Here is a 27,647-nt window from a genome sequence, read left to right as displayed (position 1 = left end):
ATTTAAAACATCCTTTGGTAAGTTTTTATAGTGAAAAATTAACAAATACACATAGAAAGAGTTCAGATATAGATAGAATGAAAAAAAACTTTACTACCATTAGAAATTTTGGCCATTAATTTCCAGAGATAATCACAGTTAGCAATTTTTTTTGTGAATCCTTCCAGAAATCCTCTACACGTATACAAATGTTCTATATTAGAGGTATCATAAGCACATACGTACACATTTAAAGTTAATCATTAAATACTAAGGAATTATTTTGTATGATACACTAAATAACATGAAACTATTGAAATTTGTAAATTTTTGGTTAATTTATGTTACTTTTACTAAATAAAACCCATTTAATCCTAATATATAAATGTACTATATTGGAATGGAATAAACTACATTCATTTTTTAAAAAATAAGAGGCGCCTGGGTGGCTCAGTCAGTTAAGCGTCCAACTTCGGCTCAGGTCATGATCTTGCAGTCCGTGGGTTCGAGCCCTGTGCTGACAGCTCAGAGCCTGGAGCCTGTTTCGGATTCTGTGTCTCCCTCTTTCTCTGACCCTCCCCTGTTCATGCTCTGTCTCTGTCTCAAAAATAAATAAATGTTTAAAAAAAAATTTGTTTTAAATAAAAAATAAATAACTAAATAAAACATCCCTTAGAACCCTGTAAATTTTTGCAAGGGTGACTTGTGTGCTTAGGTACCAGTTTTGGGAACCATGGGAATATTGATTTAAATTTCCTAGAAAGACAGGAAACTTTTTTTAATTGTTTTGGTCACACTTATACAATATTATTAAATTAGAATGATAATCTTAGGTATTAAATATAGTTTTGTGTGAAATTCATGGAATAATTGACTAAAATGATTGCATTTTTTTATTGATTATACTAGTTTCATTTTAGGTGTAGTAAAAGTTCTTCAACAATTCATAAAGTGTTGGAGATCCAAAAACATGAACCTGAGTTAAATGATTACCAAAAACATGGTGATGCATACATGCTATTATTTTTAGGCAGCCAATAAGTTCATTTTTAAGAGCATTGGAATAAAAGAGAACTTAAATATTATCTCATTCGCGTCTTATTTTATAAGAACATGTCACTGTAATTCAGCACTAGAACTTCAAATTTTTTTTTTTTAATTAAAAAGCTTATCCCAATTATATATGTCTTGGGTGCTATGTTTAGTTGTTAGGGTGAAATTTTGGCTGATATGTGTCCTTTCATATGTGAAAAGGTGTCCATGTTTCATTAGGACTGTTACTGTAGGTAAATCTCTGAAGGTTCAGAAATTCTAATTTGAGATGAAGTTAGTTGAGTGGGTGACTAAGATAAAAAGATACCCATCTTTGATAGCAAGATGAGTACTGAAACTTTAAATTCATTTAAAATCAATTTTTTACATTTTTTACTATCCTTTGTTTTGAAAATACATAATTTTAAAAATTAGCAAGATAATGTTGCCAAGACATACAGTTTTGCCAGGAAAGTTATTTTTTTTTAATAAAGGTTCATTTCTTTTGAGAGAGAGGGGCATGTGTGCACAGGGGAGAGAGAGAGACCCAAGCAGGTTTCACACTGTCAGCACAGAGCCCACTGTGGGGCTTGAACTCAAACCATGAAATCATGATCTGAGCCGAAATCCAGAGTCAGCTGCTTAACCGTCTAAGCCAACCAGGCGCCCCTAGGAGTTATTTTTATTAAAATTATTTTGACTTTTTTTGCTTAACGAGAGTCCCATATTAATAGCATATTATGACATAGTACTGTCTGAGAATGGTGTTTTACTATGTGCAATTTTTTAAAATAAAAAGCATTTTAAAAACTGCTTATGTAAAAATAATAATAAACACCTATATAATTCTATATAAAAATCCACAATACACATGACACCATGATCTAATTACTGATAAGTTAATATTATGTCTGTCATCTTGGGGTACTGATGTGCCTGAGGAAAAGCAGAATAAATTCTCAGGAAGTTTCCCCTGATATTTCATATTTGAACCGCAATCTGAAAAATGAGTTCTTCATGTGTAAAATAAATTGCAGGTGAAATAAATATTTTATATTAGTTTATTTTTTTAATGTTTATTTTTGAGAGAGAGAAAGAGACAGTGTGAGCAGGGGGAAGGGCAGAGAGAGAGGGAGACACAGAATCTGAAGCAAGCTCCAGACTCTGAACTGTCATCACAGAGCCCGATGCAGGGCTCGAACTCACAAACTATGAGATCATGACCCGAGCCGAAGTCAGATGCTTAACCAACTGAGTCACCCAGGTGCCCCCAAGATAAATATTTAAATGCAAAAGGCAAAATTTTAAAAACTTCTGAGAAAGTACAGAGGACTGTCTTTAGAAACTTGGAATAAGGAAAAGTTTCTTAAGGCAACACTCATATAATAAATTATCACTATATTGAATAAGCATGTTCAACTTGACTAATTTCTCTCTCTCCTTTTTTTTAATGTTTATTTATTTTGAGAGAGAGAGTGCAACGGGGGAGGGAGAAAGAGAGAGGGCGAGAGAGAACCCCAAAGCAGGCTCCACACTGTCAGTGTAGAGCCTGATGCGGGGCTGGAGCCCAGGAACCATGAGATCATGACCTGAACTGAAACCAAGAGTTGGACGCTCAACCCACTGAGCCGCCCAGGTGCCCCCCCTGACTAATTTCTAGTTAAAAACTTTTCTTGGGACACCTGGATGGCTCAGTCAGTTAAGCATTTGACTTTGACTCAGGTCATGATCTCGCAGTTCACAAGTTCAAGCCCCACATCAGGCTTTGTGCTGACAGCTTGGAGCCTGGAGCCTGCTTCAGATTGTGTGTCTCCCTCTCTCTCTGCCCTACGCCGGCTCATGCTCTGTCTCTCTCTCTCAAAAATAAGCATTTTAAAAAAAATTAAAAACTACTCTATGATCTAGAAGCCATTATTTAAAAAAAATTTTTTTTCTTCACTGAAAGACATGAAGAAAACAAAAAGACAAGCTCTGAACTGAGAGAAAAAACTATTTACAGTATTTATCCAGAATACACAAATAACACATACAAATTAATAAGGAAAAGACCAACAACCCAAGAAAAAAACAGATGAAATGAAAACATACTTTATCTCATTAATTTTGAGGAAAAGAAAATTAGAACCAGAATGAGATTACCTCCCCGCCTTTTTTTCTTTTTTAATTTTAGCACGAGTGGAGGACAGGGGCAGAGGAGGGGAGAGAGAGAGAGAATCTTAAACAGGCTCCACACTCAGCACAGAGCCCAACATGGGACTTGATCCCACAACCCTGGGATCATGACCTGAGCTGAAATCAAGAATCAGATGCTCGACTGACTGAGCCATTCAGGTGTTCCATAGAATGGGATGTCTTTTTATACCTAGCAGTGGAATGGTAAAAATTTGAAAGTCTGACCGTACCAAGGGATGGCAAGGGTGTGGAGTAACAGGAAGACTCTTAGACACCGTTGTTGATAGGATTTATTGGTTCACTGTTTTACGAAAATTGGGCACTAGTGGAATTGAAGATAGCCATCCCCTAAATGCAGTGATTCCATTTCTAAAATTTGATGCAATGAGTCACCTAGACTCTCGTTAAAATGCAGGTTTTGATTCACCAAGTCTAGTATGGCTTGGTCCAAGATTCTACATTTTCATTAAGTTTCTATGTGAGCTGTTGCCAGCCTAGAGACTACACTTTGAATGGAAGGCTCTAGACTACCGCATCCTGTTTTAGATGTGTGGCACTTCTAGGAAATGATGACATTTGTTTGGGATACTGGGCTAAAAAGGACTACTGTGCTCTCTAGGCCAAAAGAGCTTATTTCCCACAGGCTTCCCTCAGGGCTAAGGGGATTCTGAGTCTCTTGCTGCACACCTACGCCCCTTTGACCTACAGTTCATACCTTAAGAAGCTCTGCCCTAGAGAAACTTGCGTATCTGCACCAGGGACATGTTCAGGAATATTTATAGCAGCACTGTTTGTGAAAACAAAAAATTGGAAACCCAAAAGCCAGTATAATAGAATGGATAGGTTATATCATTCCAATGGACTACCGAACAGAAGTGGAAATGTCATATACGGTTGCACACATTAACCTGAGTGGACCCCAGAAATTTAACGTAGGAAGTCGTGGACTCTATCATGGGAAGACCCTGTTACTTAAAAATGGCTCAACTGAAATATATGGAGGATATGTTGTGTGTCCAAGAGGACAGAGAACAAATAAACGGAAATACTGTCAGCTTTGCACAGAGTCTCCAGAACTTTATGATTGGCTTTTTCTTGGACTTATGGCTGTGCTTCTGCTTTTTTTTATGTTGGTTCGTTGGTTCTTCATCAAATGGATTGTGTGTGTGTTTGGTGTATTAATCGACCTTTAATGTCCAAAAGAGGCATGGCTGCAGAGCATAGGAGATGTGGTGGGGTCTCAACTTTTGCGTCAGAAATGAGGGAGAGATGAACACAAACCAGACATTTCCAGCTGGCCACACAAGTCTGGGAAGGCAGGGGAGAAACACAGACTTGGACATTCATAAAAAAATTCAATAAAACCAACGTATGTAGTGTGATATTGTTACCGAGTTGAAAAGCAAACAAAAAAAATGTTTAGGAATACTTGTATGTGTGGCAAATTATTTAAAAACAAATGCAAGGGAATAATAAACAGAATTCAGGAGGGAGGACTTCCGTGAGGAGTACACTGATAGCTTCAGCAGTTTGGGAAATATTTTTTTTACAAACTGGATGCTGAGTTCATGGGCATTTTATTATGTTTTATATATGTGTATATGTAAATATGCACAGATGTATCACATAAACTCTTATCTATAACCAACTGTTTTATTAAAGAAAAAGTTTGTCAAAGCGAGGAGTGAATTTATTCCTTTTTAATGGGAAAGAGCATGGCAAGTTCAAGGGACTGGAAGAAGAGCAGTGAAGCTAGAGGAGAAGCACAGGCCAGGGTGAGGCTAGGGACTTAGGATCATTCCGGCCTTGTTAACCTGTTAGAAAGTTTTGAGGGTAAGATGTTTGTCTTCACCCCGAGCACTGGCAGAAATTCTGAAGGATTATAAGCAGGTTGGAGACTGGCTGTAACGTTCCGGAAACAGAGAGGGGCCCTGTTTAAAATTACTTATCTTTGACTTGTGCTTGGAATTGCCCTTTTGAAAAATAATTGTGGGAATCGTTTGAGGCCTAGGATGATGGAATTGTTCTCCATAGAGGTTTTTTTCTTTCCTTCTGCCAAGTGCCTCTGGTACTACGAGCTTATTGCACTAATTCATTCCAGGCCTCTGATTCCTGACTATTGAATGATCTGAACCAAAGCTCCTTGTGTTATAAGGATTAGATTCCTGGCTTATCCTTATTCCTAAGTTATAACCCTTCAGAGTACTATCTTAAAAGTGGAAGTATGGGTACCTTATCAGGTACCCCATCTGGTATGCCCTGGCCTCTGCAAGTCCACAGAAACAGATCAGGTGTGTAAGCAGATATCCCCAGTGTGCAAGCAGCTTGAGTGTTAGCTATTTTTCTGAGTTTTTAATTTCTTACAGATTTGGGCCTGGAATTTCATTAATATCCTGTTAGGTCTTTGATAATTTTTAAAAAGTATTTTTAAAGTTATCTTTAATGGGAGGTTTGGTCCTTACTGAGGCAGAAATATCCTCTCCATTTTTTAGACAGTACCTTTTAATTACCTACCACAAGCTAATGTAAAACTAGCCTATTTACTGGGTCTTCATGCCCCCTTCTCTGTTCTCTGTCACCCAATATTAGATGACTGTATTTTAGTTTTCCCTTTGTACTGTTAACTATATTTATCACTCTGTTATGTTAGCAGTTTTAGTGATTACATCAGTTATCTAATTCTGGTTTAAGACAAAAATGGCTTACTATTTTTTGTGGTCTGTGGGTTGGACAGTTCTGCAGGTTTTTCCTGGACTCACCCGTGTGTCTTCATTTAGCTAGAGGCTTGGCTGAGTTGGAAGATCCTAGGACTTCACTCATGTGTCCAGCAGTTGGTGCAGAATAGTTCACTGGGGTACCTAGGTTTTTCAACACTTAACTAACTTCCTTACATGATAGTCCCAGGGTAGCTACAGGGTGTCTTGAGATTTGAGTTCTGGGACTTGCCATAGCATTACTTCTGTCACATTCTATTGATTAAATGTCAGTCACAAGGTTAGTCCTAATTCAGAGAGAGGGAAAATAGACTCCACTTCTTAATGAGAAGAATTGTAACATACTGTGACCAGGTTTTCAGTTCCCCACAATGACGTTTGTCCTTCCTAAAAATGATGAAGTAATAACACATTTAGACTACCTTCCACCTTCTTCCCCATTCCCCACATTTATATCATTTATACACTATGGGACATATAACATGTTGTGTGTGTATGTGTTTTTTTTTTAATTTTTGTTTATTTATTTTAATAATCTCTATCCCCATCATGGGGCTTGAACTTACCACTCCAAGATCAAGAGTCAAATGCACTTCCAACTGAGCCAGCCAGGTATCCCACATATAACGATATTTTGTTCTGTCACCATATTCCTACATTTGTTTTAGTCTTACACATTCTAAGTTTGTCTATATAGGCACAGACACATTATACATGTTTAAACATACATACGTGTATGCATATATATAGATATATTTTCACTGCTCACTACTAGTCTTTTTGTCATAGGGTGTTCCCCCCTTTTATTTTTTTTAAATGTTTATTTATTTTGAGAGAGAGATGTGCGCACAAGCCAGGAAAGGGCAAAGAGAGGGGGAGAGAAGAGAATCACAACCAAGCAGGCTACATGGGACACAATCCTCACGAACTGTGAAATCATGACCTAAGCTGAAATCAAGAGTCAGACGTTTAACTGACTGAGCCACCCAGGCACCCCTTTCTTAACTTTTAGATATAATTGGCATATAACGTGTGTAAGTTTAAGATGATACAATGTGATGATTGACATGACACATATATGTACTACAAAAAGATTACCATAGTAGGGTTAGTTAATATATCCATATCATCTCACATAATTACCTGTGTGTGTGTGTGTGTGTGTGATGAGAATATTTAAGATTTACTGTCTTTAGCAACTTTCAGGTATTGTTAACAATAGTCACTAGTGCTGTACATTAGATCCCCAGAACTTACTCATCTTAAAACTGAAAATTTATGGTGACAGATGGTAAGTACACTTATTGTGGCGAGCAATTTCATACTGTATATAATTTGCAACTCACTATGTTGTACACCGAGACTAATACAATATTGCATATCAACTGTACTTTAATAAAAGAAAATAAAAGTTTACACCCTTTGACCACTGTCTCCCTATTTCCCTTCCCCGCAACCACCCAGGCCTTGGAAACTACCATTCTGCTCTGTTTCTATGAATTCAGCTTTTTAGATTCTACATACAAGTGAGATCATGTGCTATTTGTCTTCTCTGACTTGTTTTACTTAGCATAATACCTTCAGAGTCCATCCCTGTTGTTGCAAGTGGAAGGATTTCCTTTTTTATGGTTGATAATGTGTGTGTGTGTGTGTGTGTGTGTGTTGTGTGTGTGTGTAGTGTTTTATCCATTTATCCATCAGTGGACCCTTGAGGATACGCTGTTGCCATGGGTTTTTAATTACCTCTTGGTTGGCTGAAGATTATCCTCCAAACCAGGCAGTTTGACCTTCACAAAAGACCCACTGTGAATCACAGTACTTTATCCAGACGTCCAACCTAGTGTTACCGTTGAGTCCTTACTTAGCTATATGTGAAACAGCATTTGATTAGCAGCAGCAAATAAGATGTGGCAGTTTATAATAAAATACGGGATCTGAGCTGATACTGGAAACATTTGAACGGGAATTCGTGGACATTACTGCAGAAACAACCTCTATTCATCTATCTTAGGTACCACTGCATAGTACAATAATGAATTAATAGCAGTGATGATTAGTAAAGTAAAACTGTTTGGGATTCATTTTGTTTAAAAGGTAAGGAAGTTTATGAGATGTTTTAGGAAAGTTGCCATTAAAGGTTATTAAAACATTGGTAAGTTTCCAGTTTTTCTTAAAATCATATCTTTGAACCACCTTATTTTCTCTATGTAATACTAGATGTATGTGATGCTACTGAAGTTTCTACAAGAACTTCCTATAAACTGTATTTTGTTAGTATTTTGATGGTCTTTCCATTTGATTCCTGTGAATGAAATAGTTTTTCTGTCTTTAGTTGCAGATTCTTTATCTTGTCCTGTTATGCAAAATGTTCAGCCTCTCAAGTCCAGCCCAGTCGTATCCTCTGTTTGTCAGGAGCCTCATCAACAGAACACCTCCTGCTGCAAATCGCCCAGTTGAGCCTTAGCCTCAGTTACACAGCCATCAGAGTTATTACAACAGAAAGGTATTGAAAAATTTATTTTACTGTATACAGAGTACACACTCAAATATATACACACACACTGATTCAATAGCTGATTTTAGAAAGTCCAACTGTATAACTATAGTTTATATAAATATGAAGTGATATAATTCTAATCTCAGTTCAACACTGTTTTTTGTATATTAACTACCAGGCTCTGCTTATGACTATATATTTACATAATTGTAGTCATAGCATATATACCATTTTGTGTTTTGCTTTTACATTTATTAAATTATACACAGTTCTGATTCATATATCCCCATAGTTGTCAGAGTCATTTTCATGGCTAATACTTCATTGTGTCAATGTATTATAATTTACTAATCCATCCCTCTGTTATGGAACATTTCTTTCCTATTTTTTAAATATTACTATAGTTGTAGGATAAAGCACCCCAGATTTTTTAATTTAGTGACTCTCCATATCCTATTTGATGTTTTCTCTGTCATTATTATTAATGAAAGTAACTTTTGAGCCACCTTTGGTACTGAGAGGGGTGAAAATTAAATTGTAACCCATACCCTTGCAGCACTGACAAACAATATGGTTTATTCGTTTGCTTGTTGAATATTCTCCATGTGTTAAATAAGTGACAGGTAACTAAAAGGTGTTGTTTTGACCCTCCTTCCCTACGTGGCCTTTTCTTTTGGCAGTATTCTTGGTTATTTTCTACCTGGCTGAAACTCCAAAGCTATTGATGTTTCAGGTTGATGTACTGTGTTTTTCATTTGATGAGAAATAACTGAACTATTTTTAGGAATCTATAGTTTGTATTTCCAGAGCAACCATTAGTAATATTTTAGAGACTATGCTTACTGTATAATGACAGCTTCTTACCTTGAATATGAAGAATTCTCTTTCATTTTTCTCTCTTATGTTCTGAATCTCAGAAAAAGCATCTTAGATTGATCTCACAACTTATTATTATCTGTTGAGTATGTGGTCAAGAGGACTTTCTATCATTTAATCAGATTATACATTAAAAATGTTCTTATTTGGCTTTATAGGAAAACCACCTGCAGCACCATGGAGTGTCCATGGATTCCCAAGAAGCCAGTGGGTATATTGGGAATAAAATCTAGTTTTTTATAAGTGTTTGCCTTTAAAATGAAGGACTAGTAGGAAATGTTTGCTTATCATGAGTAGAACAAACTTAAGAGGTTGAACCCCTGACTAAATGAATGGTATCTTTCCTCGGCATTGATGACTGGCTTCCATTTCTTAAATATCTTGCTTGTTTTGACCCTTTACATTGCCCCTGCTGATATCTTTTTCCTATTATATTTTCTTGTTAGCATTTTACTTTAAGTACCATCCTGCCATTTTAAGTATCATTTTGTAAACCACATCCCTACAAATAATCCTAATTATGTGTTTTTCTTACTAATAAGATAGATTTAATAAAATAGGTTTGAAAAGAGGTGCTACCATTTATTGAGCACTTACAGTGTGCCAGATACTTTTATCTTACTTAACCCCCATTATCATCCTATAATATCCCTGTTTTACAGATGAGAACAGTGAGATTCAGAAAGATTAAGGAGTTTGCCCAAGATTATAAATTACTCTGCCCGAGTAGCAGAGTGAAAGATTTTTAACTGAAACTTTATCTTTCTGTAAAATAAGGTGAATTGTTTTGTAGGCTGTTAGTTAACAAGCTCTTGATTTACAAGAGAAGCTCCTTGAATAAGTAACAGAAAAGAGAATACTAGAAACATTTGAATTGTAGTTTGTTCCTTTTTTTTTTTTTAAGTGGGAGATTGGCTCCTTAGTGGCCTTTGGATAGATGTGCAGTGTACAATATGTCATGTGAGGTAGGGCTGCCACGTGTGTTGTGCAAGTTATGGTTTATGTGAATGGTGCCTGTTGTAGTTGAATAGTATGTGGGCTGCACAGGCTATGCTGTGGTTCTGATATGACTACTAAAATATTAATACTTCAAAGAGATTTTAATATTTTTCTCCTAGCTTCAGAGATACTCTTGCTTTGTTGTTCTCAGAAGGACTACACATTCTTGTACTGGTTTTAAGATAGGAGGCTGCAAATTTTGGTTTGCATACCTCCTAAAAAGTTTTTGTAAAAACTCTATTAACTACTTGGACATTGGTCAGATTGACGGCTAAAATTTTCACCAAAAGTTTAAATAGTTGCAGTTATGTAATTTCAACATATTGCATACATTGACTTTTAAAACAAACAGGTTATATTATTCTTTGTATCCACTAGAATGATACCTACTGTCATCCTTTTTAAAAATGCCTAAATGAGCCCTTCTTTAACATTTGGAAAGTTTACATTTTTTTCTTTTTCTCCTTAATGTCATACTCTTTCCCCCTGAATATAATATGATCATTTTATATATATTAATATATATAATAATATAATATATTCTTAAGCTAGAAACTCTTTTATCATTCTATCATAGTTCTTTGCCATAGTAATATTATATAAAATGAAATTTAAATTTTGCTTTATGATCGTACATGTCTAAGCATTAACTTTTTTTTATTCTTGATTGAACTACCAAGATAATTATTAGTATATAGTTGGTCAAAATAACATATAAAAATTATGAATTTGGGTATTGTTTTTATGGAAAGTACATTTTGAATGGAAATACATCGTTCAGTGAAATGAATGACTCTCCCCCATCCCCATCATAGCTTTGTGTACCTGAGTTGTATGACTCATTATTAGAATAAGATAAACTTAAGATAAATTTCATTCATAGTTTTTATCTTCACACATACAATTGCTAAGAATTTTTTTCATGTAAAGAAGATAGGAATGGTATTGGAAGGCTTTTATTAAAGTAGTGTTTTTCTTTAGACTTTTTTAACGTTTTTAATCTTCTGGGTTACATGTCAGAATTTTTATTGTTGTTTGTTAGATTTTATTTTCCAGCTTGTAGATAGTACCATTATTACTTTCATGTAGCAGTTTATAATTTTAAAATACCTTTAATTTTTATTATCTCAATCATCAGGTAAAGCAGGCATATCATATTTCATCTTCCTTTTATAAAAGGAAAAATTGAAGGTTAGAAAGGTTTAGGTGTGTTCCCCAAAGACACAAACTCTCTAGGTAGGGGGTGCCAAGACCCCATGTAGGTCCTCTGGCTCCAAACCCAATCCTTGTTTTGCTGAATCACCAATTATTCAGAGTATTGTGAATTTCATTATACTTTTGCCAATATAACATCTCATCACATCCTTTAAATGTGTTTTTATCAAAAACTTTAAAGTGTAATGTAGGTCATTTGTTTTATATATGGCATCGCCATATAACCTAATTGGCAAAGGCAGTCCTCATTTTCAAACCAGTGAGACAAATTTCATTCTTTGCCAGAAAATGTGACTTAATTTTTTTAATCCAAGGGAATGTGTTCCTGGAGTTTCAAAGGGGTATCATAAACTCCGCTGAGAAATAAATTATAGCATATATCTTCTAAGCCAAATTACTAAAGCAGTCAATTTAAATGTCAAAGACCAAATATGATTGATGTATCCTTTTTATGGTAGACTATAAAATTAGGCAATGAGTTGATAAGCTGTTTTTTGTTACCAAATTTGAAATAAAGGAGTGTAACATCTATCTGATATTAGACTATTTAAGAAGTGAGGATTTTCTTGAAAACCATTGTATTCCTATAGTAAATATATGCATTATGTGTATCAAACTCTGGTATTTGGCGTCTTTAAAATATTTAAATAGGAATCAAGTATAAAAATGAAAAGTAATTCTGTTATTTAATCAGGCATCATGATTAAAATGTTCTCATGTTGGAGTGCCTGGGTGTCTCAGTTGGTACCTGACTCGATTTCGGCTCAGGTCATGATTTCACAGTTTGTGAATTCGAGACCCATGTCATGCTCTGTTCTGACAGCTCAGATCCTGCTTGGGATCCTCTCTCTCCCTCTCTCTCTGTCCCTCCCCCGTGCTCTCTCTCTCCCTCTTTCTCTTTCTCAAAAATAAACATTAAAAACAATGTTCCCATGTAATTAATTGAAAAAAGAAAAACATATACCACTAAGTACTAACAGATTTACCCACTAGTAAATATTTTTGCTATTGTTAAAAAGGAGGTAGAAATAACTAAATATTGTATAAAATATAAGGAGGTGAGAAGTGATTATAATCATAAATATTTTATGATAAAATAGGTTGTAAAATACTTCATTGAACATTTCATGTTGACTTTCAAAGAAATTATGTAAAATTTTTATCTATGAGTTTTATCCAATGTATCTTGAAAAAAAATTGGTCATCCTAGAAAACATTCTACTTGTTTTTAAAAGAATTAACATGACAAAGAATACTCTTCAGATTGGTGGAAGTTTATTTTTTGTAATGACTTGTTCTGTCCCCTGTAGGGATAAATATTAAGAATAGCTGAAAATAATTGTTTTTAATTAAATATACACAAAAACATGTTTTTTAAAGTTCAATAATAATAGTAGTTAATGATTATATAGTATTTAGTATATTTCAGGCATCATTTTAAGCTTTGAAATATATTAATTCACTTAATCCTCACAACAACCACTATCTGAGGTAGTTCTTACCCCCTTTACAGATGATGTAAATGAAAACCAGAGAGGTTAGTAATTTGCCCAGGGAAACACAGCTGGTAATTGATAGAGCATAGAATTGAACCCAGAGCCCCCATCTTTATTCAGTGTTCTGCTGCTTGTCTCTTCAGTATTTCTTACTGGTTTTGCTTTGTCCTCATGGTACTCTTTCAAAAGCAGTGGGTTCTTTGGCAGTAGTGCCTGTGAGCTGCATACGTGCAGAATTATTAAATGAATTCATCATTACTCCCACCAATTTACTTTTCACTATTTTTGAGTTAAGAATATTCCATTGAGCCCCAACCCTATTTCTAACACCTTTCATCTTTAACCGAAACATGTATGGCAAGATAAAAGAAAGTCTGTAGATTGAAGGTGCCTTGATTAATCATTTAAAGAAGGAAGAAGCTTTCCCGTTAGTCCCAGAGACATTTTTATATCTCAGGGCAGTGTAAGATTTAGGAGAAGTTAAGGGTATGTGTTTCGTTTGTAAAGTGAGAGAATGGCTGTTAACACAGGCACTTTCTAAGGTGGGTAAGTTTTAGAAAGACTACCATGGGAACTGATTCTCTTAAAGCCATTATTTTGCAGGAACTCTTGGAAAGTTTTAGAGTATGCATATGTAGTTTGAAGACCAGCTTAAAGAAAGGTAACAGTCGCTCAAAAGTCTGAACTCTTGAATTTGAAAAAGCTAGCTTCCACAAGGGATTTGTTCTCTTCAGACTAATTTTATTTATTCCCAGTGTAGCTGTATCCAGGGAACAGTGAAGATGCCCTTTATTAAGCAGCTCCAAGGATACAGTCTCTTGGAGAGTTTGCCTGAAGGTACTTTAATGTGATAGGTAGTTTAAACTGAATGTCCTTTTTAAGATATTGGGGCCCTGTTGGTAACAAAGCTCTTCATCGTGTCAGATTCTATCTATGAAGTGTGTCTTGCCTCTTGGTTTACTAAGATTCATACCTTCAAAGTTCTAAGTAAAACAGTAAGTTAGGATGTAGCATTCCTGCCCCATTTGGCGCAGGTGGAGATGGAGGTTGCGGTGGTTGGAGTGGAAGGTACTCCATGTACATCTCTACAGTGGCTTTCAGGCTGAGCTCTAGAAGACCTTACGTTCTACCACCTCATATATGCAACCTGAGTATCTCATGCATAGGTTCTGGCTCTTAAAGGAGGTCTGAATAAAGGCACTCAGGAAGTTCGCACATATCGTAGAGTAGATGACTTGGCTGTCAACCCCCTTTTGGCTGTAACTCCCCATTTGTTGCAGTTTGTATGAACTGTACCCAGCCTAGAGCAGGGCTTTAAATAAGGGTTGATTGTTATTCCAGAGCTCTTATCATTTCTCTGTGGAGTCACAAAAATATCATATTCTTGTGCCATTAATATTCTCAAGCTTTAAACAAAGTTTACTTGGACAAGCAAAGGAATGCTAAATTCTGAGCATAGTAAGAGTCATAGTTGGGGAAGGACTCAAATCTTGACACTGTCATCTCTAGAATTTCTCAAAAAGGACTGCATCCTTTTTTGAGAAAGTAAAAATTTGAGTATTTTGTGTGACATTCTGTTAATACGGTACATTGACAGCCATAGTATAACCTAAAATGATACATTACTCTATTTTGTCTTATTCATAGGTTTGTTCCAGTTCATTAAGTAGTTCTTTAGATTTTTTTTTAATCGTATAGTCTTCTCATTTGTTTCCAATTAAGCACTGCATATTTTTCCAGTAATAAGTGAATCTGTTAATTCAGTAAATCTAGACAAAGAGAGGAAAATGTTTTATCATGCATATAGGTTTGTGCTTTATTTTGGCTTTTTTGATTAGTTACAGAGTCAACATCCTGCGTATTGATTCAGTGATGAAAAGAATGGATTCTCTTCTGATTTTTTCCTGCTTAGTGGCCTGTCTTAGCGCAGTAAACGGATTTTCTTTTTTCTCTTGTTTCTTCTTATTGTATACACACATATATACTTTTTAAAGTGCAATGCTAATTGCATTTTGAGAAAGTACTTCATTTTTAAAGAAGTTCTTATTAAATTGAAGTATTTATTTTCTGTACTATCTTTTTACTGTTAACTTGTGTTTTATTGCAGACTTCTTAGTATATTTAACCTAAGGTCTAATATTAGTCAAATTTTCATTTTAAATAGGTTTTGTTAGAGGAACAGGCCACTCTGAATTTGGTCTTTCAGGGTGTCAAGTTGATTTCTCAGATAAGTTTGTAATAACTACTGTTTATCTATATTAAAAAGATGTTTCAGCAAAGCCAGCAGATTTTTCTGACTTCTTTGGTCAGAAGATCAGAGCTTCACTCATCTGCAGTTTAACCTTTGCTCTCTTCTGAACTCAGATTTTTCTCTTTAATAGCATTTTTCCTATGATAGCCATGAGTTATGTTTATTAACATAATGTGCTAATTTGTTTATTTATTTATTTTTTTCAATATATGAAATTTATTGTCAAATTGGTTTCCATACAACACCCAGTGCTCATCCCAAAAGGTGCCCTCCTCAATACCCATCGCCCACCTTCCCCTCCCTCCCACCCCCCATCAACCCTCAATTTGTTCTCAGTTTTTAAGAGTCTCTTATGCTTTGGCTCTCTCCCACTCTAACCTCTTTTTTTTTTTCCTTCCCCTCCCCCATGGGTTTCTGTTAAGTTTCTCAGGATCCACTGGTATCTGTCTTTCTCTGTATGGCTTATTTCACTTAGCATCACACTCTCCAGTTCCATCCACGTTGCTACAAAGGGCCATATTTCATAACGTGCTAATTTAAAAGGTCACCTGAAAGAAAAAAGACAGCAAGCATCAGGGGACTACCATGTGAGTTTGATGAGGCATCGCTTCATTGTGCTTCCAATATTGTGAAGTGTTCTTAAATATCCACACTGTGTTTCAGTGTCATTTTTTTTTAATCTTTTTTTCAAGTTGAGCTATAAGATTTTCTTTACAAGGATATTATTTTTTATTTTTGTATTTTTAATTGGGATTATTTTATTTTCCCTCTTAAAATTTTGTGGATTTAGTCTAATTTTACCACATTAATTAAATTATAAAAACACCCAGTCACTGTTTTGGGGAGGTGGGGGAGAAGAGTTATATAGTTAAACCTGCTGTGCCTTTTCCACAGAATCTTTCTTCTTGGTGTGTCTTACAAGACCAGTCTTATCCACCTACCTCAGACTTACATGTAGGCAATAGGCTGAAGCTGAAATGATTGGCCATCTCAGAAAATTCACTGTTTTGTAATTGTCACACTTGTAGGACCACAGGTAATTAGCTTTTTTTTTTTTTTTTTTTGCATCTGTGAGCAGAGAACTATTCTGAATACAGTTCTTTAACTGTCATTCTTTTTCCGTTACGAGAACTGAGTTACCATCAAGGTGGCATTAACAGAAGGAAGGTATCAAGTATTTGTATGTGTGTTGAATGCTGTATAAATTCATTTGAGTAGAAATGATCACTGCTCACCAAGAATGCGCAGTCCCAAAGGATGTATGCCACAAGGGCCCCAAGGTCAATGAAGGTAAACATGTATGGAGCTCAGTTAAATTTTCAGAGTATCACTGCAGTTTCCTAAATATTATCAGCGTAATACGTGGTACGTTTTTCACACTTAAACCAGTTATTATAAAAGCTGCTTTTACTAAACTGCTTTGCAGAGATTTTCTAATGGTTCCAGTTTTGATAATAAGTTTGCTAACATTAAAATGCATGCTGGGATGTTCTTTAGAATGTCAGAGTTCTTTCTCACTTTTGATGCAATGTCAAAATTTTATTTCTCATCTTTCCTGTTGGTTTGACTCTTGTGTTTGTGCTTTCCACTTTACAGGCATGCAGTATGGTGACTATGTTAATAATCAAGCTAGCTCCGCACCAACTCCCTTGTCATCAACTTCCGATGATGAGGAAGAGGAGGAGGAGGATGAGGAAGCAGGTCTGCTTTAGCTTTACACCAGTTCTTGATCTTTTCCTACTCAAGCTTTCTTTTTATGTCCATAGTCTGTTAGCCTTTAAAACAAGAGTGTCTGCAGATTTAGCTCAATGAACTTGCTTGGTTTGGGTTATAGAAGGTTGGTTCACTTGAAATGAGGTGTTTTTGCTTGTTTTATTTTTCCTCCTTTGGACATCTCTACCATTTTGTAAGTAACGACACATCTTTCATGATGATAGAGTGCTTTCTTCTTTCAGAAATGCATTTCCTCTCATGTCACATGCCAAAGAATGAGTCCTAACTGAAGCTTTTGGCTTATGGATTGCTTTAGCACCCTTTGAGGAATAATGTTTTGTTTTCTGCTCTGCATGCTACCTAAACTAATCAAAATGAACCACATGGATTTTATAATACTGATAGAGAAATTAACAGTGTTTCTTTGAGGTCCTTTTTGGTCCTTCTTGTTATATATTTAGGAGGCCCAAAATTTGTAGTTATGATCTTGCTTCATGAAGTAGTAGTTCAGATCTTGGTAGGGGAAGAAGTTGTACATATGATTATGTGTTGCAGCCTGTTGAATATCTTTTTCTGGCTTTGTTGGGTAGAGCACTACTAAACATTAACCAGTTCAGTTCCTCCATTACTCTAACAGTTTAAGACAACCATTAAGGCAGATATTTCAAATTATATATAGCCATGATTCTCCTGTTATTTTTATTATTGAATGGAAGGATTTGCTCTATAAACAGTATGTTTAAACAAAAGTTTATTGGGGCGCCTGGGTGGCTCAGTCAGTTGGGTGTCTGACTTTGGGTCAGATCATGATCTCACGGTCCATGAGTTCAAGCCCCACGTCGGGCTCTGTGCTGACAGCTCAGAGCCTGGAGCCTGTTTCAGATTCTGTGTCTCCTTCTCTCTCTGACCTTCCCCTATTCACGCTCTGTTCTCTCTCTGTCTCAAAAATGAATAAACGTGGGGCGCCTGGGTGGCGCAGTCGGTTAAGCGTCCGACTTCAGCCAGGTCGCGATCTCGCGGTCCGTGAGTTCGAGCCCCGCGTCGGGCTCTGGGCTGATGGCTCAGAGCCTGGAGCCTGTTTCCGATTCTGTGTCTCCCTCTCTCTCTGCCCCTCCCCCGTTCATGCTCTGCCTCTCTCTGTCCCAAAAATAAATAAACGTTGAAAAAAAAAAAATTTACAAAAAAAATGAATAAACGTTAAAAAAAAAAATTAAAAAAATAAAAATAAACAAAAGTTTATTTCCTGTGCATTTTTAAAATATTCAGATCCTGGGGCACCTGAGTGGCTCAGCTGGTTAAGCATCCGACTTTGGCTCAGGTCATGATCTCACAGTTTGTGCTGACAGCTCGGAGCCTGGAGCCTGCTTCAGATTCTGTGTTTCCCTCTCTCTGTCCATCCCCGGCCTGTGGTCTGTCTCTGTCTCTCAAAAATAAGTGTTTAAAAAAAATTTTTTTTTTTAAAAAAAAGAGGATTGACTATATTCAAATACTGGTTAAAAAAATATTCAGATCATTATGCACAATTCGAGGAAGGGTAAAAAATAGAGGGTTACAGTGGGGAGTAATTTTTTTTTTACCTTAAATATATAAAATACCCATCTATCTTTTTGGATTTTTAGTAATGTTTAATTTTTAAATAATTTTTTTTAAATTTCAGCCTTATAGAAACATTGGTAAGAAGAGGAAAAGAAATTCCCATATACACTTAGATAAACCATTTTTGCCCCACTTACTTCATAATTCCACATTTTTTCCTGCATCGTTTGAAAGTAAGTTGGAGATATCATATAGTTCCTTATTATAGGAACAGTGTCTTACATAACACAGTGCAGTTATCAGGATATTAAACACTGGTGCAATATCGGCTACACAGCCCATAGTCACATCTCAACAGTTGTCTCAGTAAGATCGTTTATAGCTATTTTCATGGTCCAGGATCCAATTCAGGGTCATCCATCGAGTTTTGTTGCCATTTCTATTTAGACTCTTACCATCTGAGATAGTCCGTTAACCTTTCTTTTTCTTGACTATGACAATTTTGAAGAATATAGGCTAGTTGTTTTGTAGAATGTACCTCACTTTGGGTTTATCTGATGTATCCTTGTGATTAGATTCAAATCATGTATTTAGGCAGGATTACCACTAAAGTAATGTGTTCTTAGTGCATTCTCTCCAAGGCACATGATGTTGATTTGTTTCCATATTGATGGTGTTAACTTTGATCACTTGATTAAAATGGTGTCTTCCAGGTTTTTCCACAGTAAAGTTACTTCTTTTTCCTCTTGGAGTTAATAAATAATTTGTGGGGAGAGGTGCTGGAGTGGCTCAGTCAGTGAAGCATCTGACTCTTGGTTTCAGCTCAGGTCACGATCTCAGGGTTTCGTGAGTTCAAGCCCCACATCAAGCTCTGTGCTGGCAGCCGGAAGCCTGCCTGAGATTATCTCTCTCCCTCTCTCTTTCTACCCCTCCCCACTTGCACTATCTTGGTCTCTCTCAAAATAAGTAAACTTAAAAAAATTTTTTTTGGCAGGGGCACCTGGGTGGCTCAGTCGGTTGAGTCTCCGACTTCGGCTCGGGTCATGATCTTCTGGTCTATGAGTTCAAGCCCTGTGTCGGGCTCTGTGCCGACAGCTCAGAGCCTGGGGCCTGCTTCAGATTCTGTGACTCCTCTCTCTGCCCCTCCCCCCATTCATGCTCTATCTGTCTCTGTCTCAAAAATAAATAAACATTAAAAAAAATTTTTTTTAATAATTTCTGGGGAGATTTTTTGATAGCATGTAATGCCCTGTTCTTTACTATAAACTTTCACTCAGTTTAGGTATTCATTGCTGATTTTCTAATTCCAACATTCCTTCAATATTTATGAGCCAAGGTTTCACTGTAAAGGAGAACGTTTTCTTCTCCCTTGTTGACTTCTTTGGGTTCATATTGATTCATGGATTCTTACTTTATTCACTAGGTAATAATCTATTACAAACATTGGTTATTTTGATAGCAACTTATCCTAGTTTTGGCCCAGTGACAGTTCCTTCAAACTGTTTTTTAAAAATGTTCCCATGGGGTCACCTGGGTGGCTCATTCAGTTAAGCATCTGTCTTTGGCTCAGGTCATGATCTCACAGTTCGTGAGTTCAAGCCCCACATTGAGCTCTGCTGACACCTCGGAGCCTGGAGTCTGCTTCGGATTCTGTCCCCCTTCTCTCTGCCTCTCCCCTGCTCATGTGCGCGCTCTCTCTCGCTCACTCGCTCGCTCTCTCTGTGTTTCTCCCCCTCACTCTGTCTCAGAAATAAACATTAAACAAACAAACAAACAAATAAATAAATAAAAATATTCCCATGAAGGCCACCTGGGTGTCTCAGTCGATTAAGCATCTGACTTTGACTCAGGTCATGAACTGACAGCCTGTGGGTTCCAGCCCCGAATTGGGCTCTGTGGGAACAATTCAGAGTGTAGAGCCTGCTTCAGATTCTGTGTCTCCTTCTCTTTCTCTCTGCCCCTCCCACACTTGTGCTCTATCTCTCTCTCAAAAATAAATATTAAAAAAAAAATTTTTTTTAATGTTTCCATGAGTCTTTAAGCATATATTTTAAGCACATTGAGGTCTCAGTAAGATGTTCCTAGCTCATCTTACATTGCTTCAACCATGGACTGAGCTTTTTCTCCAAATAGTTCTATTTTGTTTAGTGGAAAAGGGTATTTTAATGAAACCAAGATCTGATTGTAGTGTGTGGATATTGCTACTAAATGGATTATTGTTCCCAGGCCCTGAATTATTACTATTTAATGTATATATTATTCAGATCCTCTCATCCTTATTTTGCACATTTCAAAAATGTGTTATTTTGTATAATGTTGACAGCCTAAATTACTCTCATTTTAAAAAAATCTTTTTAATTCCAGTATAGTTAACTAAATTACTCTCATTTTTATTCCGCTTGCAATTAAGTGCAGTTGTTGAAACTTCTGTTTTCTTAGACTGAAAAAAATTGGGAAATCAAAAAGATTAAGCATTTATGGTTTTTCTCCAATTACCTTATCTTGTTTAACTATTTTTTTTCTTGAATATATTACAGATTTAAAATTCTGAGTTCTTTTTTTTTTAAAGGTTTTATATAAATTCCAGTCAGTTAACATACAGCATAATATTAGTTTCAGGTGTACAATAGTGATTCAGCACGTCTGTACATCACCCTGTGCTCATCACAGCAAATGCACTTTTTAATCCCCATCACTTACTTCACCCATCTTCTCACCCACCTCCCTTCTGGTAACTGTCAGTTTGTTCTCTATAGTTGAGTCTGTTTCTTGGTGTTTGCCCCTTTCCCCCTTTTCTTTCTCTTTGCTCATTTGTTTTGTTTCTTAAATTCCACATATGAGTGAAATCATACGGTATTTGTCTTCTTTCTCTGGTTGACTTACTTCACTTAACGTAATATTCCAGCTCCATCCACAGCCTTGCAAATGGCAACATTTCACTCTTTTGTATGGCTGAGGAATATTCCATTGTAGATATTCATATACCACATCTTTATCCATTCATCAATTGATAGTTGGGGCTATTTCCATAGTTCGGCTATTGTAGATGATGCTGCTATAAATATCGGGGTGCATGTATCCTTTTGAATTAGTATTTTTGTATTCTTTGGGTAAATACCTAGTAGTGTAATTGCTGGATCTTAGGGTCGTTCTGGTTCTAACTTTTTGAGGAACCTCCATACTGTTTTCCAGAGTGGCCGCACCAGAAAAATTTCTGAGTTCTTAACTCATGGAATTTAAACTATAATAATACCTAACATTATGGAGCACTTACTGTATGCCAGTGCCAGCACTGAAGAGCTAATACGTCTCCCTGGGGTTTTGTGTCAGTTTTTCTAGATTCAAATCCTGACTTTGACCCTTCCTAGATTTGTGACAAGTTTCTTAAACTCATTGAGTCTCAGTTCGTTCATCTGTAAAATGGGAATAACAATACTAATGAGATTACAAATGGTTATTTTAAGGGTTGAAGGTTTTCTTTGTAAAGAGCCTAGAACACTATCTGGCAAATGGTAAGGACTCAAAAAGATTAATTGTCATTGCTAACATTGAGATGATGTTTGTTTGTTTGTTTTTAGATAGTGAGTGGGGGAGGGGCAGAGAGAGGGAGAGAATCCCAAGCAGTCCCCATTCTGTCAGCACAGAGCCCAACATGGGGCTCCAACTCACAAACTGCGAGATCATGACCTGAGCCAAGATCAGGAGTTGGATGTTTGACCAACGGAGCCACCCAGGCGCCCTGAGATTATATTTTTTATTTCAGTTTATTCTTCTCCACAATCCTATAAGGCAGAGATAATTGGCTTCATTTTACAAATGAGTTGACTATGATCTGAACAAGCTAAGTAACATTTGTCTCTGGTCCAACAACTACTAAGCAGCAGAGTGGGGAGTCAAACCAAGGCCTCTTTGCACGAAGGTGTGAAAAAGAAAAGGAAAAGAGTCTCTATCTCCTAGTGAGAACACAAAGCACTGGAGTAGGAAGGAACTAAAGGGCACGTGGCAGTAGTCACTACTCTATTACTTACATGTTATCTTCCTCCTGTGCCTTTTTTTTTATTATGGAACAAAATAATAAGACTATACCATGGACAGTTTTACTAGAATCCTGGTGTTCTCAATCCATGGTTTGTTAAAAAAGTCATATGTTTGTTGATTGCAAATTAAAGACATGTTTTGAGTAGGAAAGAAAGCAGTCAAGGAAAAATTTGCTTTTTTTTCTTAAAGATTTTATTTTTAAGTAGTCTCTGACACCCAACATGGGGCTGGAACTTAGAACCCTGAGGTCAAGAGTCACATGTTCTGCCAACTGAGCCAGCCGGGCACCCCAGAGATCTTAGCTTTTAAATGAATTTTAGGGGCACCTGGGGACAGGGGCACTCAGTCAGTTGAGCATCTGACTCTTGATTTCTGCTCAGGCCATATTTTAGGGTCTTGGGATCAAGCCCCCACGTTGGGGTCCGTGCTAAGAATGGAGCCTGCTTAAGATTTTCTTTCTTGATAAAATTTAAATGAATGAATGAATGAATTTTAGTTTTATTTTTTTAAACCTGCTCAGTTGCAATAATTTTTTCCTATGTAAAGAGGTAAAAGACAGTGGTTCAAGTTGTTGTGGGGATTACATATAAGTATCTATAATAAAGACATTTGGAGTGCTCTACTTTTTAAGCATTTCCTTATATTCATAAGATTTTTGTGTGTTTTGTTCACATGGAATTGTTCTCCAATTTTGAAAAAATTTATCAAACAACAACAAAATATTAATGGGCAGGTTTGGAAATCAGTAAAATTCCTCTTTATGGTAAAAGAAACTACTTGTTTAGCTTTTCACTTATTAAAGCTTACGGTTTTCTTGACAACAAGGTTATGCAACAGTCCAGTACAGGAATATTTTTTTTTAACTTTCGATTTTAAAGGAAAACTTTTATTTCAGTTTCAATCTTACATTTACAATCTAATTATATTTTCTAAATGACATGCTATAGGTAGACTTTCTCATAAAAATTTTCTCACGAAATACACACTAGAAAACTACAATAGGATTTTTACTAGGGGCAGTCATATTTTGTTAGAAGCTCCTAAAAGTTCAGAATTGTTGGAGAATAAACTTTAAAGGAAGCTTGAGCAACTAGCAAGCTGTCAGGTTCCCATATGGTTTTATCTTAAATTCTTCTCTTTAGTTTATTTGGTCTCAGGTATTGACTCCTTTAGTTGTTAGTGCTAGAGTGGACCTTCTGTTAGTTTTAGGTACTGTACTGCAGACAGATACTGTCAGACTTCTAATAGTAAGGGATAACAACTTGAAAGTGGGAGTGAAAGGGAATAGCAATGGAATAAAAATGGAGAAGTGAAATAATGTCAAAGAGGGAAGTAACGCAAAGACTAATTCAGACTTTAGGCTGTGCTCAGCCCTGTTCCCTGAAAAGCACTGTCAGTTAATCTTCTGTTACCTGCTATACAAACTCTCAGTCACCTTTCCTCTAGGGAATTTTCAGGTTAGGAAATGGCCAGAGAACAACAGGAAGCTTTCTTACATGGCTCTGGGAATGTGACAGCTTGGTGCTACATTTTGTAAGTGCTATTGGAATAAAACTTTTGATTTTTCATAATGAGTTTTAAGGTCATAGTTCTTGTTTGACTTTCACACAAGCTAATAGTAATTATTCAGTGCTAGGTGCTGCATCAGAGTTAATGATATGTTTATGGTTTGCCTTGGGAATTTTAAAAGATAATGTCGTATTTTGACACAGAATGAGTTAAAGTCGACGCCTGTAGATAACAAGACCTTATTGGCCTACTTAGGTCTCACTTCCAAAGAGAATTTTTCTTTTTGTTTATTCAAATATGTAATACAGTATTATTAACTATAGTACTATAGCTGTACATTAGATTTCTAACCGTATTCATCTTATAACTAGAAGTATGTACTCTTTGACCAATATCTCCCCCCTTTTCCCACCCCTGAAGAGAATCCTTAAAAGGTTCAAATCTGTCTTTCCCTTTATTTGATGTACTGTTTTATTATTTTAACAAGTAAATATCTTTTAGCTGAATTCAATACATATGGAACGGATTTTTTAAATTTTATAAATTGAACACATGTCCTGGGTCTCTGAAGGATATAAAAGGATATTCATGCTACAAGAAAAGTATTTGAGGGTTTTCAGTATTCATATACATTTTTTTTAATGTGGTACCTGTTACCTGAATAATTAGCTTGTAAACATCCTGTACATAGATATATGATTGCTATAGCTGTAAACTCCCAACTTTCTGTAAGATGAGAAGCAGAATATTAGGGGTTCAGTGGGAGGAAATTTGGTACCAGCATCTAGAGTTAAAATTTTAAAGGTACTTTCAAATAGAAATAGTATTCAAGTAGTAATTAGATGTCTAGGCTAGCCCCAAATATGATTAAGTGCAATACTAAACATTTGAAAATGCTTTATTTTTTTCCCCAGCCAGCAAATGTATAGTATTTAGTCAATAATATAGATTATGTGGTATATAAGTGTCTGCAAACTGGACCTATGTAATGTTTAAGAATATGGACAAGTCCCAAAGCTATTCGTTTAACTAAAGCCAGCTTGTACCCAGAAAGCAGTATTTTGCTTGGTATTATGGTTCCAGAGATTAAGACAGCAGCATAGCCTCCTCCTCAAATGTGATAGGAAAGCATATATGATTACAATATATCTTGAAAAGTACATTAATTAGGAGTTGAAAAAATGTCCCAGCATGGGAGTAGAAATGATTTTCCATGCACGTATCAGAAAGGTTTTATGGAGGATTTGAAATTTGAAGGATGAGTAGGAATTTGCCATGTGGAACAACAGAATCTAGGCTAGTGAACCAATATATACGGTGTATAAATGCCAGGAAAGATGGTGTGTTGGGTGCAGAATGAGATCAGTGTGATTGCATCATAAGGTAAAAGAGAAAATGGTATAGGAATAGGAGAGAAATAGAGGTGAAGAGAGCAGGTGGGAGCCACATTTTGTAGTTCCTATTTTGATAAAAGGTACTTAGACTTTATTCTGTAAGATGGTAGGAGAATTGTGAAGGTGCTTTTAAGCATGTTCAGAATGTCAACTTGTAAGTTACATAATGTACCTCTTTAAAAAAAAACAAAACGCCGCTTTGACTTGTTCTGGCAGTGATGGCATGACCTAAGTAGAATTAATCTAAACATTAAATTTTAGAAAAGTTTGAGTCTGTAGTTCATCTGGATTTATCCAGATAAACTTTTATCATTGATAAACTTTTTTATCAATGATAAACTTTTATCATTGCTTTGCTATTTCAACAAGTTCAAAATAGAGATTTGCATTGGTTCTTTTCTTCTGAAAGTGAATTTTAAAGTTTATTTATTTGTTTTGAGAGAGAGTGAGCAAAGGAGAGGCAGAGAAAGAAAGAATCCCAAGCAGGCTCTGCGTTACACGCTGAGCCTGACGTAGGGCTTGATCTTAAAATGGTGAGGCCATGATCTGAGCTGAAATCAAGAGTCAGATGCTTAACTGACTGAGCCACCCAGACACCCCTGAAAGTGAATTTTAAAGTAAACTAGCAGGTTTCAAATTTTTCAATAAATAAAACAGTATTTGTACAAAATTAATACTTTAAAGTTTGTAGATATAGCATTATTATTAAAATTGGCCAAATTTTTAAGCATTAATATTTGATTTGGCATGAAGGAAGATAAGCAGCATAAGTAGTATGTTCCTTAAAGTAATTTGATACGTGTAAGCAATCTTACCTTTCAACTTAATTTTTTTTCAAGAATAATTATTTCTTGATATTTATAAAAGTTTTTCTTGATCAGAGAGAATGCTATGGTATTTTTTTTAACAATAGCTTTATTGAAATACCATAAAATTCACTCATTTAAATTGTACTATTTGGCAGTTTTATATTAACAAAGTTCTGCAACCATTGCTATGTAATACCAAAACATTTTTATCACCCCCAAGTAGAAACTTTCTGCCTTTTAGCAGTCACTTCCTGTTCTTAATTCTTGTACGTACACACACACACACACACACACACACACACACACACACGCTTACAGCTCTGGGCAACCACTAATCTACTTTTTGTGTCTAGATTTTTCTATTCTAATATTTCATATAAATAGATTATTTAATATCTGGATTTTTGTGACTGGCTTCTTTCTCTTTAAGGCATGATGTTTTCGGGGTTCATCCATGTTGTTGCATGTATCAATACTTCCTTCCTTTTTATTGCTGAATAATATTTAATTGTGTAGATACATCCCATTTTGTTTATCCATTCACAAGCTGATGGACTTTTGGATTTCCACTTTTTAGCCATATGAATAATGCTGCTGTTAACATTCATGTGCAGCTTTTTGTGGAGGTGTGTATTCTCATTTCTCATAAGTGGAATTGCCAAGTCATAAGGTAGCTCTGTTTAACCTTCTAGAAACTGTCAAGGTGTTTTCCAACATGACCGTGCCGTTTTCCAGTCTCATGAAGTTTTCAGTGTCTGCACATTCTTGCCAAAACTTGGGATTATCTGTCTTTTCAATTATAGCCATCCTGGTGGATATGAAGTGGCATCTCATTGTTACTCTGATTGTCATTTCCTTAGTGGCTGATGATGTTGAGCATCATTTCATGTATTTATTGGCTCTTTATCTTCTTTGGAGAAATCTCTTTTTTAAGCCCTTTACCCATTTTTAATTTGGTTGTCTTTTTATTGTTGAGTTACAAGAATTCTTTTTATATTCTGGATACTAGACCCTCATCAGATGTATGATTTGCAAATATATTCTCCCATTCTGGGGGTTGTCTCTCTCTTTTTTTTTTTTTTCCCATGATATTGTTTGGAGCCCAAAAGTTTTTAATTTGATAAAATCCAATTTATCTTTTTCTTTTTGTTGCTTGTGGCTTTATTTTTTTTTCTAAGAAATTTTATTTTATTTTATTTTTTTATTTTATTTTATTTTATTTTATTTTATTTTATTTTATTTTATTTTATTTTATATATTTAATATATGAAATTTATTGTCAAATTGGTTTCCTCACAACACCCAGTGCTCATCCCAAAAGGTGCCCTCCTCAATACCCATCACCCACCCTCCCCTCCCTCCCACCCCCCATCAACCCTCAGTTTGTTCTCAGTTTTTAACAGTCTCTTATGCTTTG

The 27,647-nt window shown here is 35.8% G+C and overlaps 1 protein-coding gene across 1 annotated transcript in view; it reads left to right on the top strand.

Annotated features, from left to right (window-relative positions):
- Positions 1–27,647, top strand: part of SEC24B (SEC24 homolog B, COPII coat complex component) — a 100,169-nt gene that overhangs the window by 26,557 nt on the left and 45,965 nt on the right. The window contains 4 exon segments of the mRNA XM_030313279.1: positions 8,230–8,308; positions 8,310–8,356; positions 8,359–8,400; positions 16,828–16,932. Coding sequence (XP_030169139.1) covers positions 8,230–8,308; positions 8,310–8,356; positions 8,359–8,400; positions 16,828–16,932 — 273 coding nt within the window.

This window comes from Lynx canadensis, chromosome B1 (genome assembly GCF_007474595.2).
Source record: "Lynx canadensis isolate LIC74 chromosome B1, mLynCan4.pri.v2, whole genome shotgun sequence".
Taxonomy (NCBI): domain Eukaryota; kingdom Metazoa; phylum Chordata; class Mammalia; order Carnivora; family Felidae; genus Lynx; species Lynx canadensis.
The sequence above is the reverse complement of the archived record's forward strand: the minus strand, read 5'-3'. Positions and strand labels throughout refer to the sequence as shown.